The following is an 18,024-nucleotide window of genomic DNA, read 5'->3' as shown; positions in this document are numbered from 1 at the left end:
TGACTTCTTTAGAAGTAGGGACAAAAGCCTACTCATAATATTATGGTACTGTATACCTAGTGAGTCATTCCTTATTTTGTAAGGAATGAATAGATGAATGATTATCAGCCTGGATGTTTTATCACTTTATTTTTCTTTTCCTGATTTCAAAAACAGCTTTGTTTTATTATTTTGAAATTTAAAAATATGTGTACCTACTTAAAATATGATTTGGGAATTGTTTTCATCAGAGTTAATTCAGTTCTACTCAAAAGTGGTCATTTTTGTTTTTTAGGCATTTGGCAGCACTATTGTAATTAATCCTGAAAAAGATAAGACCATGGTTCAAGAATTGCTGGATTTTAAAGATAAAGTTGACCATATAATTGATATTTGTTTTCTGAAAAATGAAAAATTTATTAATGCCATGAAAGAAGCATTTGAAACATTCATTAACAAAAGACCAAACAAACCTGCTGAACTTATAGGTATTTTTCCAGTCTTTCTTTTCCATCTATTTAATGTTCTTTTATTCATAAAATTTCAGTCAGTTTGAAATTTTGACAAGGTTGTAGTTTAACACCTCATTTATTTGGGGTTGCTTATTAGGTGGTAGTTTCTAAGAACCTAGATATAAGGAATAAGTCCTTTGAGGTAAAGAACATCTCAAGTTTATATGTCAAACATAATGTTCTTTCTTTGTAAGATAATACATTGAACCCTATTTACTTTTATTTATACTAAGCTTGATACCTGTTTTCTAAGCCTATAGCAATTTAGAGATGGGGCAGGATGCTACTTCCAGAGGCCCACACTTAGTGCTACAAGAAAGGGTAGCAAGAAATTACAGTTGCTACTGAGAAAGGAAAACTGTCCAGGACAAAAATAAGCCTAATAATCTGGGCCCATTTAGTGTAAGGCTCTGACAAATGGCAGTGTTTCTTAGATTTCCCCACCAAACTACCCTTTAATGTCAGAAGGAGAGGTATCCTGTGGTGAAGGTTTAGGGTCTTCTGCCAAAAGGATGAATTTCATTGGTCTACTACTTATCCTTAAATTTTTTGGCAGATTTTGCCTTTTACTCTGTGATGTATCTGGTTTGTTTTAATAAGTAGTTTTTAAGATTGCAGAACATTAAGTGTAAAATGGACACTCCAGAATACATGCCAGGTCTTTCAGTGGCTTTTTTGAGGTGTAATTAACAATACAGTATTATATTAGTTTCAGATGTTGCAACATAGTGATTCAATATTTGTATACATTGTGAAATGGTCCCCGCAGTAAGCCTAGTTACCATCTGTTCCCTTACAAAGTTGTTATGGTATTTATGGACTATATTCCCTGTGCTGTACTTTACATCCCCATGATTTACTTATTTTATAACTGACTTTGTACTTTATCCCCTTCACCCATTTTGGCACCCCCCAACCCCCCTTCCCTTGGCAACCACCAATCAGTTCTCTATATTTGAGTCTGAATTTTGTTTTGTTTTGTTTTTTAGGTTCCACATATAAGTAAAATCACAGAGTTTTGTCTTATTTTTCTGCATTTTACTTAGTGTAAAAACACTTAGGATCTATGTTAACACAGATGGCAAGATTTCATTCTTTATGGCTGAGTAGTATTCCACTACACCCACACCCATGTACACCCTTCCTTATTCATCCACTGATGGACACTTAGATTGTTTCCCTATCTTAGATATTATAAATAATACTGCAATGAACATAGGGAGCATATGTTTTTGAATTAGTGTTTGCATTATCTTTGTAGTGTAATTGTTGAATCATGTGGTAGCTCTATTACTTTTTTGAGGAAACCTCCATAATGTTTTCCATGGTGGCTGCACCAATTTGCATTCCCACCAGCAGTGCACAAGAGTTCCCTTTTCTCGGGGATCCCTGGGTGGCGCAGCGGTTTGGCGCCTGCCTTTGGCCCAGGGTGTGATCCTGGGGACCCGGGATCGAATCCCACGTCGGGCTCCTGGTGCATGGAGCCTGCTTCTCCCTCTGCCTGTGTCTCTGCCTCTCTCTCTCTCTCTCTCTCTCTCTCTCTCTCTCTCTCTCTCTCTCTCTGTGACTATCATAAATAAATTTAAAAAAAAGAGTTCTCTTTTCTCCACATTCTCACCAACACATTTTTTGTCTTTTCAATACTAGCTATTCTGACAGATGTGAAGTGATATCCCATTATGATTTTGATTTCCATTTCCCTGTTGATTAGTGATCTTGAGCATCTTTTCATGTGCTCGTTGGCCATCTGTATGTCTTTGGAAAAATGTCTATTCAGATCGTCTGCCAATTTTTTAATTGGATTTTTTGTTACTGAGTTGTAGGAGTTCTTTATCTATTTTAGGTATTAACCCCTTATTGCATGTATGATTTGCAAATAACTTCATTCTGTCTTTTCCCAAAAAAGGTTGCCTTTTCATTTTGATGGTTTCCTTTTCTGTGCAGAAGCTTTTTAGTTTCTTGTCCTGTTTGTTTATTTTTGCTTTTGTTGCTCTTGGATTTGGAGTTAGATTAAGAAAAAAAAAACATTGCTAAGACCTATGTTCAGGAGCCTACACCCTATGTTTTCTTCTAGGAGTTTTATAGTTTCAGGTCTTCATACATCCATTAAAAGACATTCAAGTCTCTAATCCATTTTGAGCTAATTTTTCTGTATGATATAAGATCATGGTCCAGTTTTATTCTTTTGCATGTGGTTGTCCAGTTTTTCCAATACCATTTATTGAAGAGACTCCTTTTTCCCAGTGTATAGTCTTGCCTCTTTTGGCATAGATTAATTAACCACATAAGCATGAGTTTATTTCTGTGCTCTCTATTCTGTTCTATTGATAGATATGTATGTTTTTATGTTAATACTATACTGTTTTGATTGCTATAGGGTTTTTTTTTAATATGGAATGCTTCATAAATTTGCATGTCATCCCTGCAAGGGGCCACGCTAATCTCTGTATCCTTCCAATTTTAGTACATGTGCTGCTGAAGTGAGCACTGATTACTGTAGTTTTGTAGTATAGTTTGAAATCAGGGAGCATGATACCTCTGGCTTTTTTTGTCTTTCTCAAGATTAGCTATTCGGGATCTTTTGTGGTTCCATACGTATTTTTAAATTACTTGTCCTAGTTTTGTGAAAAATGCCATTGGAATTTGGTAGGGATTACATTGAATCTGTAGATTACTTTGGGTAGTATGGACATTTTAACGATAGCAATTCTTCCGATCCATGAGCACAATATATTTTTCCATTTATTTTTGTATCACCTTCTGTTTTTTTCATCAGTATCTTATAGTTTTCCATGTACAGGTCTTTCATCTCCTTAGTTAAATTTATTTTTAGGGGGCGCCTGGGTAGCTCAGTCAGCTAAGCAGCTGCCTTTGGCTCAGGTCATGATCTCATGGGTCCTAGGATACAGCCCCACATCTGGCTCCCTGCTCAGCGGGGAGTCTGCTTCTATCTCTCCTCTGCCCCCTCCTCCCGCTTGTGCTCTGTCTCTCAAATAAATAGATAAAATCTTTTCTAAAAATTTATTTTTAGGTATTTTATTTATTTTTTTAAGATTTATTTATTTGAGAGAGTGAGCAGTGGGAACGGGGAGAAAGAGAGAGAGAGTCTCAAGTACACTCACTCTGCGCTGAGTGCAGAGTCCAACACAGAACTTGATCTTATGACCCTGAGATCATGACCTGAGCCAAAACCAAGAGTTGGACACTTAACAGACTGTGCCACCCAGGTGCCCTGGTATTTTATTCTTTTTGATGCAGACATAAATGGGATTTTTTTTTGGTTCTCTGATAGTTCGTTATTAGTATATAATGTATTTTGTATTCTGCAACTTTATTGAATTCATTTATTCTAATAGTTCTTCCATGGAGTCTTTAGGGCTTTTATGTATAGTGTCATGTCATGTACAAACAGTGACAGTTTTACTTCTTCCTTTCTATCTTGTAAGCCTTTTATTTCTTTTCCTTATGTAATTGCTGTGACTAGACTTCCAGTAATGATGTTGAATAAGATTGGGGATAGTTGGGACGCCTGGATGGCTCAGGGCATAATCCCGCCGTCCTGGGATCGAGTCCCACATGGGCTTCCTGCATGGAGCCTGCTTGTCCCTCTGCTTGTCTCCGCCTCTCTCTCTGTGTCTCTCATGAATAAATAAAATCTTAAAAAAAAAGATTGGGGATAATGGGTATCCTTGTCTTGTTCCTGATCTTAGAGGAAAAGCTTTTAGCTAATATGTTGAATATATTAGTTGTGGGTATGTCATTTATGGCCTTTATTTTGTTGAAGTATGTTTCTGCTATACCCACTTTGTTGAAAGTTTTTGTCTTAAGTGGATGTTGAATCTTGTCAAATGGTTTTTCTACATCTGTTGATGATCATATGATTTTTATCTTTATTTTGTTAATGTGGTGTATCATGTTGATTGGTGGATGCTGAATCATCCTTTTATCCCCAGAATAAATCCCACTTGATCATGGTATATGATCCTTTTAATGTATTGTTGAATTCAGTTACCACATCCAAACTCCCCAGTGTATGCTATATGGAAACTGCAGTGATGGTGTCCTCCAGCACCTTAATCTCTAGGGAGCATATTAGCTATATCCTGCCCCTCCAGCTGATAATGCCCCGAGATCAGCAAGTGTATCTTTCACATATAGCCTAGGTGCTTTTCAAACTGCTGTTTTTTCGCTGCGTCTTAGAGTGAGCCAGGCCGCAAGAGCCTCAGGAGTGGAATCTTCATTTCCTACAGCACTTTGGGATCCCCGGAAAACAGTTCTGTTGGTTATTTAAGTCAGATGTTCTAGGGGCTCATCTGTGGTACAGATCACTGGGGCCAGGGTGCCTAAAGTAAGGCACTAACCCCTTATTCGTTGAAGAGAAGCACCTGTCTGGTGAAATCTTTCCCTTTTGTGTGTTGCTATATCTGTGTCGTATCTGCCTCTTACCCATCCTGATGTGATCCTTTTATCTTTTGTTGTGAAGAACAGATCATCTAGTTTTAAGATGTTTTTCAAAGGGAAATGTTCCATGTAGCTGTAGCTGGGGTGTGTTTATGGGGAAGGTGAGTTCAGGCTCTTCCTATGCTGTCATCTTGGACCTCCCTCCCATCTTCAGTGGCTTTGATGACTCTAGCATGGTTCTGTATACACTGCCTCCCCCAGGATACCTATACCACATTTTAATAAGCATCAGGATAGTGGAAGTAAAAAATATATTAGACTGAGAGCCAGAAGACTTGGGTTTGAGTTCAGGCTCTGGTATTTATTAGTTCTGTGACATTGAATAAGTCACTTGATATCCTTGACTTTGGAGACTTTTAAAAATGCATGGATATCTCTGAAGCATTGCAAAACTCAGTATATACTCCTATTTTGGTATATATAGTGCCTAGTACCTTATGGATACTTATGATCACTAAATATCACTAAACAATGAACTTTCCCCCCCACTTTAGCTAAGTATGTAGATTCAAAGCTTCGTGCAGGCAACAAAGAAGCTACAGATGAAGAACTTGAAAAAATGTTGGATAAAATTATGATCATATTTAGATTTATCTATGGTAAGTGTTTTTGTTTTAAAATTCTTCTTTTAAAGCAGCACTCAGCAGAGAAACTATCAAGTATAATTAACCTGGAAGGAGTATATTTGGGAGTTAGATATTTAAAACTGTTATATTTGTTGCATTTAATTCATTAGGGTACTTAAGGAATATTACTTAATTGCCTTCTGCTTTGACTTTTCCACTTATTAAGAGGCTTGATTTTTGCTACTTGTTTTAATTTCTGTTGATGCTAAATTCATCAGCTGACTAAAGTTTTTTAAAGACAAGGTAATGCAGTCTTAATTCTTTACAGCAAAGAACTTTTGAAATGTCCAGCATAAATATCTACTCCTAATGTCTGTTGCATTTAACGAACTTGGGTAAAATGTATAAATTTAAATAACTTGGAGTAAAGGTGTGATTTATTAAGCACTTAACAGCAATTTTGTCAGAACTTTTTATTAGAAACTTATAAGTTGTATTTTATTATTTAACATAGGTAAGGATGTTTTTGAGGCCTTCTATAAGAAAGATTTAGCCAAGCGCCTGTTAGTGGGGAAGAGTGCATCTGTGGATGCTGAAAAATCAATGCTGTCCAAACTTAAACATGGTATGATTGTCATTTTTTCTATCCTTCTTTGATTTCTGAGGGAAAATATTAGCTTAAGTTTTTACTACTTAATTGCCTCTTTCATTAATTGTTGTTCATATGAAGAAAATGTAAATTGAGTAAGCTCATGAGGTTTCCAACCTATTGTACATAACCAGAGCTTTTGCAGTTTTTTTTAAAAAATAAAGCATTGTTTTTGTTTTTATTACTTGTATAAATATTTTCCATTTATCTTATGCCTAAATAGTAGATAAGGTTACTACAGGATTAAAGAGTATGACTCTGAATTAGTGGGGCATACACTTTGGGGTAAGGATTTTTTCATTCTTATGAATAGTTACAGATCTTACACTAAAGCAAGTTTTACATTTCATGTTTTCAATTCTCTGTTTTCACCGTTTTAAAATATTATAAATGTATAAACATCTTTAATAGAATGTGGAGCTGCTTTCACCAGCAAACTTGAAGGAATGTTTAAAGACATGGAACTTTCTAAAGACATCATGATTCAGTTCAAACAGGTAAAAGTGAGTTAAACTCTTAATTTCTCAAACTTAAGTATATTTAGTTATTTTCTTACTATGATTTGCACTGAAGAGGATAAGTAGAAACTTATATTTGTTGTAAATACATCATAGCAGCTTAGATGATATTCATTAGAGGAAAAAAAAGAAATATAAGTATATTTGCCCTATTTCAAAATTCATGCCCAGTATGCATACCCAAGGTAACAACAAAAAAAAAAAACAAATGTATTGACTGAAGTCAGGACAAGGAAAACTGTAGCTAGATCGCGAGAACAGGGCTTTCTCTAGTATCTAATCACTTGGTGATTTGTATGTTCAAAGCTGGCAGTGGGGAGGGAGGAGAGGTGGTAGAATGATTGTATAAGGTCTTTGAGGACATTGAGAGTGAGAAGCTAGAGCCATAGTTTTGCAGATATTGGTAGAAGGTGGTTTTGAAATATTTAAGAGCATAGGTAATAGTGATAGCAAATTAGATTTTCCTCTCAGGGTTTTAGTAATGACTTCTTTACCACTATATTGCCATGGTAGGAACTGAGAGTGGATAACACAAGAGAAAGATCAGTAGGGTCATGGTCCTATAGTAGTGACAGAATAGAGTTTATCTGCTTTGCCCTTTCCCCCTCTTCTTCCTTCCCCACTTCGAGTAACCCCCTGCAAACAGGCAGTGGAGCAAATGAAACATTGGAGACTTGGGCTCGCTGGTGGGGTGAGGAATGGGGGTTGCTACAAGGTGGTCCAAGCCACATAGGGCTCAAAGATGGGGACTGCAGGTGGTAGGGGGAAAAGAATGGAGATGAGATTCTACTTAAAACAGCCCAGCCATAAGTGAGAAATGATCTAAGTCAATAATGCCTCTAACAAGGTCACGTGATCCTTGTATGCCATTGTAATAAAATGTTAACTAGTACATTTAATACAGGCTTCATTTATAGTCCTTTTATAACAGTTGCCTTTTATTTTGAGGACAGTCAGTGTTTGCATGTAATTTTATAATGGGGAACTTCTTGAATGGGTTGTTGTTATGACATGAAATGTATGCACTTCTATTTTTAAAATCTTAAGTGTGTGTGTTGATCTTATTACAGTATATGCAGAACCAGAATGTACCTGGGAATATTGAATTAACTGTGAATATCTTGACAATGGGTTATTGGCCAACATATGTGCCTATGGAAGTCCATTTACCACCAGAGGTAAGAGTTGCTGTTCAGGACTTGAGTTATAAGCATAGAAATACATAAAGCTTCTAATTTGTTTGTCTTTGAAAAATAAATACTTTCTAAAAGTTTGCATCAGTAAGCACACCAACACCAAATCCTAACTCTTTTAATATTTTGCTCTTCTTTTTATATTACTCTTGTATCATTAGAGCATAGCTAATGATGTCAAGTTTCTGGATTCAGGGCCAATTTCCCTGACTCTTCTTTTTTAGTTCTCCAGATTTTACCCATCATTCTGCCCAGCTCTCAGAAATTTTTACTCATATATCACTTGGAGGTTGGATTGCTGAGTGAATGGACTTGAGTAAATCCATCCTAACTTTTGGGGAAATGTCTTTAAACTCAGGACTGAAGCTTAGAAAGGAGGTTAAGGCTAGAGATAGATATTGAAAATCCTTTGTGGAGATGATCATGGAAGCCAAGGGGTAGAGGTCTCACTCATTAAGAGGAAGAATATGGAAATAGGAAGAAAAGGTCTGAGACAGAACTCTGGAAAAGGTTCACATTTGGCGGATGGTAGGAAGAGGAACTTGTGAAGGAAACCAATGAAGAAGCAATAGTGAAATAAAGAACCAGTATGGTTTAGAGGCACAAAAGCCACTGGAGGTGAATGTTTCAAAAGAGAGGATGTTTAAATATTGTAGAGAGATCAAAGAGTATCAAAACTGATAAATGTCATTAAATTTGGTAGTTGGGAGATCATTACCTAACATCAAAGTAATCATTGGAGCTACTGGATATAAAAAACTGATATTAAAAACTTTCAGACATTATTATACATGAAGTAAACATAAAGAATGGTGAAAGTGATTCTGGGCACAGAGCTTAAATAAAGCTGTATTTTTTATTTACTATAGATGGTAAAACTTCAGGAGATTTTCAAGACATTTTACCTAGGCAAACATAGTGGCAGGAAACTTCAGTGGCAGTCAACCCTAGGACACTGTGTGCTAAAGGCAGAATTTAAAGAGGTAAGTAGATGTTCCTCAAACTTAGTTTTCATCTTCATCTTTGATGTGGAGGTCATCCTTTCTTCCCTTTACAATTTTTTTTATTTGAGTGTAGTTGACCTACAATGTTATGTTAGTTTCACGTGTGCAACATAGTGATTCAACTTCGCTATACATTATGGTATGCTCACCAAGAGGTCATTTCTCTTAACTTGAAGGTTTAAGTTGTTTTATAATACATGGCAGAGTCACTGCTTATCACAGCTTTGTGTGTATTTTAAGAATGTGGTCCTTCATGGTTGAATTGGCCCTGCTGCAAAACCAAAAACCAATAACCCTTTTTCTGCCACCATTTCCCCACCTGTGGACGCAGAATTCCTGTTGCCACTTCTTGACAGGAAACTTCTTGTTGCCGGGAGCTAGAGAATAGAGTGGGCGTAAAGGAGAACAGTTCCCATATCTAATTTCAAAAATCCCTACAGCTTTTGTGACTAATTTGAATCTAACAAGTTGAAAATGCATTTGAAATAGTGATTTCTTGCTGCTTGTGAAAAATAATCTATAATGACACATAAGGCTGAGTTATTAATTTTCATTACTTTGTTGTTCTCTTTTAATTATAAGGCTTAAAAAAAAGACCCGTAGAAAGGTCACCCAGTCCTTCTTCCTATTTTAGGTAGGATCACACCTAAGCCCTACACCAAACATACTTGCTTTTCTGGATAATGTTAATCCATGTTCCTGAATCCACTAATTGAAAAATGTTTTTCCTGTTAAAGATTAATTATTTGACTAATTTTCATGTATTTTTTAAAAAATGATGGCTAAATATTGCTGTTTCTCCAACAGGGCAAAAAAGAACTCCAGGTCTCTCTTTTTCAAACCCTGGTGCTGCTAATGTTTAATGAGGGAGAGGAGTTCAGTTTAGAAGAGATCAAACAGGCTACCGGAATAGGTTTGTGTTTGAATCAGTCCATTAGCAAGCATTATTCAATGTCTGCTATGTGCATTCCACTAGGTTAAGAGCTTTGGGGGATACAGAGGAATAATCCCTCTCCTCAGCACTCATAATCATGGGAGAAGGGGGAAATGACATTTGTAATAAGTTCACACAGCCTAGAAGTACCAGTCTGTGGTGCTGTGAGTGTATTAGGAGTTCAGTGAAGCAAGAGATGTCTGTGGGCTGGCATAATTGGGAAATCCTTCATGAAGGAGGTGATATTTGAGGTGAGTCTTCAAGTTTTAGTTAGGGAGATGGCATAAGCTGCCAGGAGAGATAGTGTGAGAAAACGCTTGGTGCTTAGGAATGAGCACAGTGTGGGCAGGAGTCATAAAGTATTTAACTGCAGTATTAAATAGTGAGATACAAAGCTAGATAGGTAAGATGACTAGAGCCTGATCATGGAGAGTCTTGGAAATCTAGCAAATGAAACCTACATTGTAGGGTCTCAAGTGTGAGACATAATGGAAGTGGCTTATTTGGACAACTTTTCTGGAATCAGTAGACAATAGGGCAGTTTGGAGGATGAAGAGATGCCAGTCCAGCAGCTAATGGGGGTAATTCAGTCATAAAATGATAAGGAGCTTACTTTAGAATGAGGCCAATGAGAATGGAGAAAAGGCATCTCTAAGGAAGCACCTGCTAGGTACATGAAGGATGAAGGGGAAGGAACAGTTAAAAGATGATTCCAGGGTTTCTCACTGGAGTAGATTGGTAGTTTCCGGGCTAACCATTGGAAAGAGGACACAGTCTTATGGAGGAGATTCTGAATTAAACTTTGGACATTTTGGAGTTGATGATAGTAAAACAACCAGGTGGAGAGGTGTCTTTTGAATGTGGGATTAGAAGGAAATGAGATGTCATTTCTGATTATTAGGTAGTTATCCACAAGGAATAACTGAAGCCTTTAGAGGACCACAGGGGGGAAAAAACATTGAATAGGACAAAGAGGAAGTCATTGATGATCCTGGGGAAAAAAAGAAACTTTTAATAGGGTGATGGGGTAGGAGTAGATTGAGGTGAATGTAGTGATTTGTGTTGATGAACTGGTAACAACTAATCCACTATTTCTTCTTCAGAGGATGGAGAATTAAGGAGAACACTGCAGTCACTGGCCTGTGGCAAAGCTAGAGTTCTGGCAAAAAATCCAAAGGGCAAAGATATTGAAGATGGTGACAAGTTCATTTGTAATGATGATTTTAAACACAAACTTTTCAGGATAAAAATCAATCAAATCCAGATGAAAGAAACGGTATCTCTTTTGCATTCTTCTTGTTCTGATGCACTGGATTTGTATGTGTTCATATTAAAAATTTATAAAGAAGATTTTATGCCCATACTACTACCACTAACATTTTCTTTTTAAAAAAATTTTTTTTAATTTTTTTATTTATTTATGATAGTCACAGAGAGAGAAAGAGAGAGAGGCAGAGACATAGGCAGAGGGAGAAGCAGGCTCCATGCACCGGGAGCCCGATGTGGGATTCGATCCCGGGTCTCCAGGATCGCGCCCTGGGCCAAAGGCAGGCGCCAAACCGCTGCGCCACCCAGGGATCCCCCACTAACATTTTCTGTACCTATATCTAGTTCAGTATATTTTGGTACTTGATCTTGAAATTTTCAGGGGAGAAGGGAGTACACACAGTTGGGCCTGAGACTCAAGATAGTTTTATATCCTGCTTTTTTTGCTTGACATTAAATCTTTAGAATTTTCCATGCCATTAAATATCTTCATAAAATGGCAGATGGCCACAGTGTTCTTTTACATGGCTTTTATAATTTATTTAACCAATGCCTGTTGGGTGATTAATTTCTTAGTATTTTAAAAACTGCAAGAAACATCTTTGTACCTAAATCTTAATCTCTCTGAGACTTCCTTTATGATAAGTTCATGAAAGTACTTCTTTGGGGTTAAAGAATATGAGCATTTTAAGAGTCTTAAAAATGATTTCGTATTGTGTTCTAGAAAGACTGGACCAATTTACACTCCATCTAGCAGTAAGAATGCCTGTCTTAATGGTGCCCTTGCCAGCACTAAAGATTATATTTTCTTTTTTAAATCTTTGCCAACTTGCTGAGTGAAAACTCTGATTTAGTTAGTATCTCTGATTAACAGTGAAGTTTTTGTTTGTTTTTTGCCATTTGAATTTGTAAGAGACTTTTATTACAGAAAAACAACTGCAGCATTTCCTGAAACCATTTGGTTTCGATTCCAAAGGTTTCATGCAGTACATGAGGAAAAGTGTTAATATGGGATAGAGGTCAATATCTCAAACAAGTTCCTGTCTTACTCACATCAAAGGTGTGATATTCCCTTAAAAGATTACTGTGTTCTTGTAGAACATTTATGCTGTATCAGAAAGAAATTGACTGCAAAAAGCCCAAACTATGCTTTTAATGTAAGTGCTAAAGATGAACATTTTTGCTTTAGCATTAAAATTGGTAAACTATCTCCTAAACACCTAAATTTCTGTTAGTCTTGAAAAATATAATCACTAACACTGCATTTCTGATTTATGTATTAATAAAATAAAAATTAAGTTTTAAAAAGTTTGACTCTAGTTAGCTTAGCTAGTACCATACCTGAAGTGAGAGATAGAGTCCATCTATTTTGCAGATAAGCTAATGTCTTACAGAAATCTGGTCAGTAACCCTTGTGACACATTTAGAAGATTTTGAAGACAAAGTAAAAGAAAATGGTAAATTTTCCATCAGCCATATCTACTTCTAAAAAGGCACCTTTAAGTGGTATTTTTCTATTAACTAATATTGACATTACTTCATTTTACAGGACAATATAATTAGGACAGAAAGGAGTTGTAGGTTTTTTTCTGTCGTCATCTGTGTTTATAAGGTTTCTTTAATTCAGTATATTTAAATCGTTATAGTGTATCATGTCCCTAAAATGTAGTTTGGTTAAGCAACCAAGTTTCACTTCAGGTACAGTTTCTAAGTTTAAAAACTTTTTTGTTAGGTTGAGGAACAAGCGAGCACTACAGAAAGAGTATTTCAAGACAGACAGTATCAAATTGATGCTGCAATTGTTCGAATTATGAAGATGAGAAAGACGCTTAGCCACAATCTCCTTGTTTCAGAAGTGTACAACCAGCTGAAATTTCCAGTAAAGGTAGGTACTCTTGTATTTTTTAATTGAGCTTATTATATATAAAAGAACACATTAGGTTTTCAGACATGAATTTTAAAAACATAGATTAAAGCCTCAAGACCATTAGGAGGAATAAAAATTTTCATTTCTCATGCTCATGTATATGATCCTCCCCCACCCCAAAAAACCCTTTGTTTAGTATATGTGGGTAGCTGTGACAAAGGGGAAAACTCTAAGGGCTCTTATACCTGAAAGTTAGCTGTTAAATGAGTATGAAATTTTCAGGTTCATTCACAATATTTCCTTTGAGCTTTGTTATTTTTGTTATTTTTTTCTTTTTGAAATACCTTGGTATTTTGACAGATTTGGTTATTTTAAGTTAAATCTTCTGTTTAGTTAGCTTATGTAAGTGTCCATTAAAAACTTTATACAGATAATTAACCATCAGGCATCTTCTGGAAAAGTTTAGCAATTGTTCTGACGACTGAAATTGGTCATTAAATGGACATGCTCCAGTGTAAATGTCCAATAATAAAGTGGCTTAGGCAATGTGTTTTACTGGCCTGTTTTCTAAGGTGTTTTTTAGAAGATTCCCAACCCCTTGTGATGATAAACACTCTGTAGAGTTTGGATAGACTCTTGGCTCTTGAGGTTCTCAGGAGCTTTGGGCTTAGGTTAAATCACTTCACCTTGTTTTGTAAAATGGGGATGATAATAGTACTTGCATTACCTCATAGGTTTATTGTGAGGTTTAATGAGATAATGATCTATGTATAAAACTTAGCACTGGGCCTGGCATAATAAGTGTTCATTAGCTATTAATGCTAATAAGGCAGGCTTTCTCTTTTCTCTAAACCTAATACTTCCTTCTCATTACCACAGTCTTACCTTGATGCTCTCTACCTTACAACTGTTTCACTTCCAGCCAAAGAGATCACTGATGCTAACTAAGGCAGTTAGAGGATCACTATAATAAATATTGGTTTTTGGCTGCCCTATCAAACTGCTTTCGCTCTTTACCCTTCTCAAATCAAGTGGCCATTTTACACTATCTGAAAAACTATTAGCAAGATATTATATTTTCTTTTATAGGCTAAATACAAAAGACTGAAAATTTGTCATCCAAGAGCTAAGAATGCAATCATGAGAACAAGTTACAGGCTTTCTCAATTTTTCAACCACAAGTAGGATTCAAAAATCCAAATTGTTTATAGTAGGTAACAGGTAAATCTTACATGAAACCTGAAATACAGAGATCTGAATTATGGGCTACTACACTTATCAGACCATTTGCTGTAGTATTCTTGTAATTGGTGTTTTCTGTAATATATTTTTTATCTTAATTTATAAGAATGCAACTGACTTTGAGAACTAGCTTTTGCCCAATTTAGGGTCTACTTATCCTCTCAAACTTTCTTGGCAAAACTAAATAGCATTCTGTTTTCCTGAACTATAATATGTTCCACGTGTGAAGTTATGATAAGTTAGTCTTTTGTATTTTTGCAGAGAATAGCTGATTCTCAAAAGACCTCTCTAAGAAAAGTAATAAGATGTGACAGTATATGTATAGTATAAAAACATTTCTTAATCTGGTTTTATTTTCATTATACCTTTTCTTTTTTAAAAATAAGGAGATTAAATACATTCAATCAGTATGCAAAAACTTCTTTTTTTAATGGGGTATTGGTACATGGGCTTGAGCCAGTGATTATAAAGTTTGCACTGAAAATTTGCCTTCTCTTACAGCCTGCTGATCTTAAGAAGAGAATAGAATCCTTAATTGATCGGGATTACATGGAAAGAGATAAAGAAAATCCAAACCAATACAATTATATTGCATAAAACCTTGGCCTCCGAGTATTTGGTATCATATGCAAGTAGCCAGTGGATAAACTAACCTGTTGATCCTATATTATTTGACTTCTTTTATACTACCAATGACCAAATGAAGTGTAATGGAAATAGTTGAGTCGACTTTTTCAGTGGTTAACATGCCCATATAAAGAGTTAATACTTAACCTTTAAGAAGAATGTTGTTGAACTCTTTGCATGTTATTTAGTATGATGTGCAGAAAATTCTTAAGAAAGTACCTGGTCTTCATGATTCCTCTTTGGAACTGGGGAAGAGGTCCTATGGCTATTAAAAAAGGAGGGGGGGTTCTTATACACCATTAATTATGAAGCAAAAGGTTTATTTGCTTAAAATGTCATTTAAAGATACTTAAACTGCATGCAAACTTTATTTACTGTACAGAGTTCTGGATGTATTTATCAAATAGAAAAACCACCCTGGACTTGGTTGTTCACCTGTTTTGTGATTTCCCTTGAAAAGAAAAATAAGTTGTCATAGCTATTGATATTTTACTAAGTAATGTTCTGTTACACTGAAAGGGATGTTTTAAAAAAAACTTATTTGGAAACAAGTTTTCAAGTAGAGGGACAGTTGCTTATGTAATCTCTTGTATATACACATCCTTAGATGTTCAATTTATGACCATAGGATGTGTGTATATGGCTTAGCCTTGAGTGTACTGTTCTGATTAACAGGTACTTATAAAAATAGCTGAAATAGAAAATTGCTGATCAATCGTACTAGAAGAACATGGTAGGAGAGAAAAATCCAACTCTTCATATTAAAAATGAATACAATATGAACATTGCAAAAGAGACCAAAACCCATGTGTTTTGTAAATTTTTACAAGGCAAAAATTCATCAACTAGTTTTCAGCTTCCTTTAGACTTTAATGTTGTTTGGACAGTTTTGTCTTTAACTTGGACCAATTGCTAGATTGTTACAGGCTTCCTAGGATTTAGCATTCCTCTTTTTTCTACCAAAGTTTTGGGAAGCACCCCAACTCTGCATTTTGCTAAATAAACTTTTCATCCTTCTGACTTCCTAAAGACCTAGATATAAAGGTTCTCCTTTATTTTCCCATATACCCTCTAGTTGGGAAATTCAAAATCTGTATTATGCTGATCTTATTCCTTTCAAAGTCTCTTGAAGAGTTCTCATAGCCACTGGACATCTACTTTTCAGGGGAATGTCCTAGGATTGTTCATATGTAGAAAATAGCAAAAGTATTGTTACTCTAATTGGTAATGTGAGTAAAAAAAAAGGCTTCTCTTTAGCATCAGTGGGAGGGGGTTGTTTGTTTCTGTGGGTTTGGTGGTTGGGTTTGTTTTTTGTTCTTTTTTGTTTTTGTTTTTGTTTTGCTTCCTGGTTTGTATTTCCTTGAAAGGTAATCGATCTTGGAGGAGAAGCAGAAAATTTTGTCTGGATTTTTAAAAATCAGAATTGCTTTGATGCTTTTGGCAACAGTATATTTCCTTGACTATTTGGAGCCATTAGGAAGAATATCTAGGTCTTAACCGTCAACTGAGGAGACTTTTGGCTCCTTTGTCTACTATTGATTGTTTTCTTGAATTCTCAAGACCTGTAACCAGCTATTATTAAAAAAAAAAGCTGCCTGTTTTCTCTCTCTGACTGCATTAACTTGCACACTGTTAACAATATGTGGTATTTAGAATGCCTTCCTAATTCTTTTTGAGCAGCCATTGCCTATATTTTCTGAGCTTCTCCCTGGTTTCCTTGCATGAGCTCATCTGACAAGGAAATGTGGCTATTTTGTTTGTCCTCTCTCCATACTGGACCATTTATGTCAGTGTTCTAATTCATCCCTGATGGTCTCTGAGATACATAGACTATTCCACAAGACTCAATAGTTACTCTTAAGAAATTTTTAGATAGAATTGGTCCCTGTTAGGAGGAGACTCTCGGTGTCACTTTTGTTATCTTGATTGAAAGCTGGTCCCTTCCCTGAGGCTCTTAATTTTTTTGAAAACTTGATGCTGTTTCAACTGAAAAATTGGCAAGAATACTAAAAAAAAAACAAGTTGAGGGGAGCTGTTTAAGAAATTGAAAAGTAATTGCAAACAACATTGGATAATTGTGACTTTCAGTTGTTCTGTATCAGTTAAATTTTTGTGCTCTTTTCCCTGTGTACGTGGTGGTTCTATTTTTCTCCAATAAAACTTTTATTTAAAAAAAGTTTCTGGAGAAGATCTTTAAAATTTCAAATATTTTGAGAAAGTTATGAAACCACAGAACTTTAAGTCTTCCTTATGATTTAATGAATTCACATCTGTCAATTTTGGTGGTTTGGTGATAATGCTATAGGAATGTGTGGGAGGGTTTTGGTAAAGGGTGAATAGAATTCCCAGGAATTCTCAAGGTGAGTATTCTCAAATGTCATATTTTAGGAAAATCAAGTACAAGTATAAACACTGATTCAAATGCTCAAAAGTCAAGTAGTTTCATAAAGTTGATGTGAAACTAGATTTACATTGAGGGAAGAATAAAAGATTAAATGCTTTTGTTTTAGTAATGGCAGTTGATCTTCCTTTTCTATTTATATGAGTTCTGGGCCATATATACTCTCACTGTAAGGTGCACATCAAGGACCTTAACAAGCCAGAAATCAGGTTTTTTTTGAACCCAGTTCCTGAGTCTGTGGAACAGTCTTATTAACATGTCTAGCCATACTCTTGAAAATTCTTATCTTGTACTTGTGTGTACAGTTCAGGAAATCAGTTTATTCCGTTTAGCCATCCGGGTCTCAATGTTTTTAGAAGCTTCTTTTTTAATCTTAGTATACATAAATCTTTTTTTACATTAGCTGTTTTTTTTTATAAATTAATTTTTATTGGTGTTCAATTTACCAACAAACAGAATAACACCCAGTGCTCATCCCGTCAAGTGTCCCCCTCCGTGCCCGTCACCCATTCACCCCCACCCCCCGCCCTCCTCCCTTCCACCACCCCTAGTTCATTTCCCAGAGTTAGAAGTCTTTATGTTCTGTGTCCCTTTCTGATATCTCCCACACATTTTTTCTCCCTTCCCTTATATTCCCCTTCACTATTACTCATATTCCACAAATGAGTGAGAACATACACTGTTTGTCCTTCTCCGATTGACTTACTTCACTCAGCTATTTTTTTGTTTTAATGACCATTCTGTTTAATGCTGTGAACGACAGGAAGTGTTATAAACATGTTCTGTCATCCACATAAAATTGCCA

At 35.8% G+C, this 18,024-nt stretch overlaps 1 protein-coding gene and 1 non-coding gene across 3 annotated transcripts in view; one reads left to right on the top strand and one right to left on the bottom strand.

Moving 5' to 3' along the window:
- Positions 1-16,996, top strand: part of CUL4B (cullin 4B) — a 36,650-nt gene extending 19,654 nt beyond the window's left edge. For both annotated transcript variants that reach the window (XM_055338357.1, XM_055338358.1), the window contains 10 exons: positions 275-467; positions 5,447-5,551; positions 6,033-6,143; positions 6,579-6,664; positions 7,756-7,863; positions 8,748-8,861; positions 9,690-9,795; positions 10,920-11,092; positions 12,815-12,967; positions 14,693-16,996. In XM_055338357.1, the coding sequence (XP_055194332.1) occupies positions 275-467; positions 5,447-5,551; positions 6,033-6,143; positions 6,579-6,664; positions 7,756-7,863; positions 8,748-8,861; positions 9,690-9,795; positions 10,920-11,092; positions 12,815-12,967; positions 14,693-14,788 (1,245 nt within the window). In that variant the 3' untranslated portion in view covers positions 14,789-16,996. The remainder of the gene's footprint in view (positions 1-274; positions 468-5,446; positions 5,552-6,032; positions 6,144-6,578; positions 6,665-7,755; positions 7,864-8,747; positions 8,862-9,689; positions 9,796-10,919; positions 11,093-12,814; positions 12,968-14,692) is intronic.
- On the bottom strand, positions 2,877-2,979 carry LOC129518948 (U6 spliceosomal RNA). The gene has a single exon (XR_008666284.1). It is a non-coding gene; the product is annotated as a U6 spliceosomal RNA (small nuclear RNA).
- Positions 16,997-18,024: the final 1,028 nt, after the last annotated feature.

This window comes from Nyctereutes procyonoides, unplaced genomic scaffold, assembly GCF_905146905.1.
Source record: "Nyctereutes procyonoides isolate TBG_1078 unplaced genomic scaffold, NYPRO_anot_genome, whole genome shotgun sequence".
Taxonomy (NCBI): domain Eukaryota; kingdom Metazoa; phylum Chordata; class Mammalia; order Carnivora; family Canidae; genus Nyctereutes; species Nyctereutes procyonoides.
The sequence above is the reverse complement of the archived record's forward strand: the minus strand, read 5'-3'. Positions and strand labels throughout refer to the sequence as shown.